At 41.6% G+C, this 2,326-nt stretch overlaps 1 protein-coding gene across 1 annotated transcript in view; it reads right to left on the bottom strand.

Annotated features, from left to right (window-relative positions):
- Window positions 1–2,029, bottom strand: part of Col9a1 (collagen type IX alpha 1 chain) — a 75,390-nt gene extending 73,361 nt beyond the window's left edge. Inside the window, exons 1-3 of the mRNA XM_029538329.1 lie at window positions 2,011–2,029; window positions 1,169–1,246; window positions 923–1,055 (exon numbers count right to left, since the gene is read on the bottom strand). Of these exons, the coding sequence (XP_029394189.1) occupies window positions 923–1,055; window positions 1,169–1,246; window positions 2,011–2,029 (230 nt within the window). The remainder of the gene's footprint in view (window positions 1–922; window positions 1,056–1,168; window positions 1,247–2,010) is intronic.
- Window positions 2,030–2,326: the final 297 nt, after the last annotated feature.

Below are 2,326 nucleotides of genomic sequence, written 5' to 3'. Positions count from 1 at the left end.
TGTCTCTAGCTGCATATGTAGCAGAAGATGGCCTAGTCAGTCATCATTGGGAAGAGAGGCCCCTAGGTCTTGCAAACTTTATATGCCCCAGTACAGGGGAATGCCAGGGCAAAGAAGTAGGAGTGGGTGGGTAGGGGAGCAGGAAAGGGGAAGGGTATAGGGAACTTTCGGGATAGCATTTGAAATGTAAATAAAGAAAATATCTAATAAAAAAAAGTTGAAAAAAAAGAAAGAAAAAGAATCATGAATTTGAGAGGGAGCAGGGAAGAAACAGGATGAGTTGGTAGGAGAAGTGAAGGAAAATGATGTAAAAAAAAAGCAATTGTCTTTAAAATAAATTTTTTTAAATAAATAGAAAGAATTCATTAAGGAGAAGGGCTTGTTTTGTTTGGCGTCCTCCAGGAGCTAAGACCGCATGTGTGGTTCTCTTTCAGCACCAGGACACTTGAACAGCTCCACTGAGCCTTCAAACCACACTGCAGCTTCCAGTTAAATTTATGGTTCACTTCTGGTGCGGCTCACAGAGAGTCCTTTCAGTCAGAACCAGACAAATTACAGGGACGCAGAAGGCAGAATTCTAAGAACATGTCCCGAATTGATGTATGATAGTCTCAGAGGTGTTTTTATTCCTGAAATGGAAAGTAAATTGCAAACCTAACATGAAGAGAGGTATTCAGGTACTAATGATTGATAGGCAAACATATTCTTTTCGGTTTTCTTTTTTATTTTACTTTAGCAGTTCTGGTGATTTAACTCGCTGGTTAATGCTACCACTGAGCTGTACTCCAAGGCCTTTATCTTAAAATAAAATATCCAAGAAATACCAAAGAGTTAAAAAAAAAATCTTAAACATTGAATAGCTGTAAACATTGCTAAACACACTTAAGAAAGGTAATTAGAGTCTTTCTGAAAGGTTACCTACCTTGTTGGAATCCTGAAGTCTACATTGCTTCCCAGCTTGTAAGCCACTTGTAAGGCTGTGGATCCCACCACCCTCTGGATAGTCCTTCGAGATGCAGCCTTCTCAATTTGGAACTGAGAAATCAGGTCAAACCCTACAGAAAGGGAAAGAGAAAGGAAACGATGGAAATGAGCCTGGTTCTATCCCTTTTTGAAATAAACTCTATCTAGAAAGCTTGCAATTCCAGTATGATACAGTGCTACTTGCCTGGTAAGTCATCTTGGCCAATCCTGATCTTGGGACACAGTTCACTTCCACCATTAGAAATGGAATTGGCAGGAAATCCTGCAAAAGCAATACCGTCTCTTCCAATCCATCCACTATAAGAGGATGATCATTAATATGATATTAAATAACATTAAAATAGTATTAATAACCAGGCAACTGCTTAAAACACAAAGTTATACAGGCTTACTTATAAGCCATTTATTTGTCTTGAACTCAATGCCTGAATTGTCAGAATCCATTCATCTTCAGCTTCTCCAAGGAATGGATGCATGGCATGGAAATAGAGAACTGATTTATGATGGAGGAATGTTCCTGCCTGGAGCAGTTGGGGATTTGTTCCATTTGGAACCAGAGCTGCACAGTGTCCTGGATGGCATGGGGTCAGAAGCCTGTTTGGAAAACTTCTAGTGGCTTGGGCTAGAAATATTCCTTAAATACCACCAACTCTAAATTTACAATGGCACTACAGAATCAGCCTTCGGCCAGTGCGATGGGGCTCCCAGACAAGTGCAGTTCTTGAGAAATTTTCACCATCAGAGATGAGCTTTTATAACTGCCAGACCCTCTCCTGCCTTGATCTGACTCTTAGACATATCACACACACACACACACACACACACACACACACAGAGAGAGAGAGAGAGAGAGAGAGAGAGAGAGAGAGAGAGAGAGAGAGAGAGCGCTTCGGTACATAGATGAGGTTTGCCCTACCCATTAAAGTACATCAAATATTTTCTTTTTATCCCCCTTAACCCAGTGTTCTGAGAAAATCCATCTACCCATCCATACATCCATGTAGTCCCACAATATTTATCACTCACCATCTGAAAGAAGCACCATGTTCAGCCCTAGAAAAAACACAGCTATCCTTCCTGCCTACCAGCTTATGGTTGAGAATCCCTTTCTAGGCTCAACACTGAGCATAGAACCACCCATCCAAACATCCCCCCAATGCAAATCAAAGAGGGAAGGCATGAAGGACGGTTGGAAGCACCGTCTTCACTGAACCACAGCCCTGCCATCACTCCATAAACCGTAGCTCTTACTTGCGCGACGCTTAAGAGTTGCAGATACCCAGGGTCCCAGAAAACTGCATACACAGAAGAAAACTGGAATTTTCCTGAAGAAGAGAGAGAG

This window comes from Mus pahari, chromosome 5 (genome assembly GCF_900095145.1).
Source record: "Mus pahari chromosome 5, PAHARI_EIJ_v1.1, whole genome shotgun sequence".
Classification (NCBI taxonomy): Eukaryota; Metazoa; Chordata; class Mammalia; order Rodentia; family Muridae; genus Mus; species Mus pahari.
Note: the sequence above shows the minus strand (reverse complement) of the source record. Positions and strands in the feature narration are given on the sequence as shown.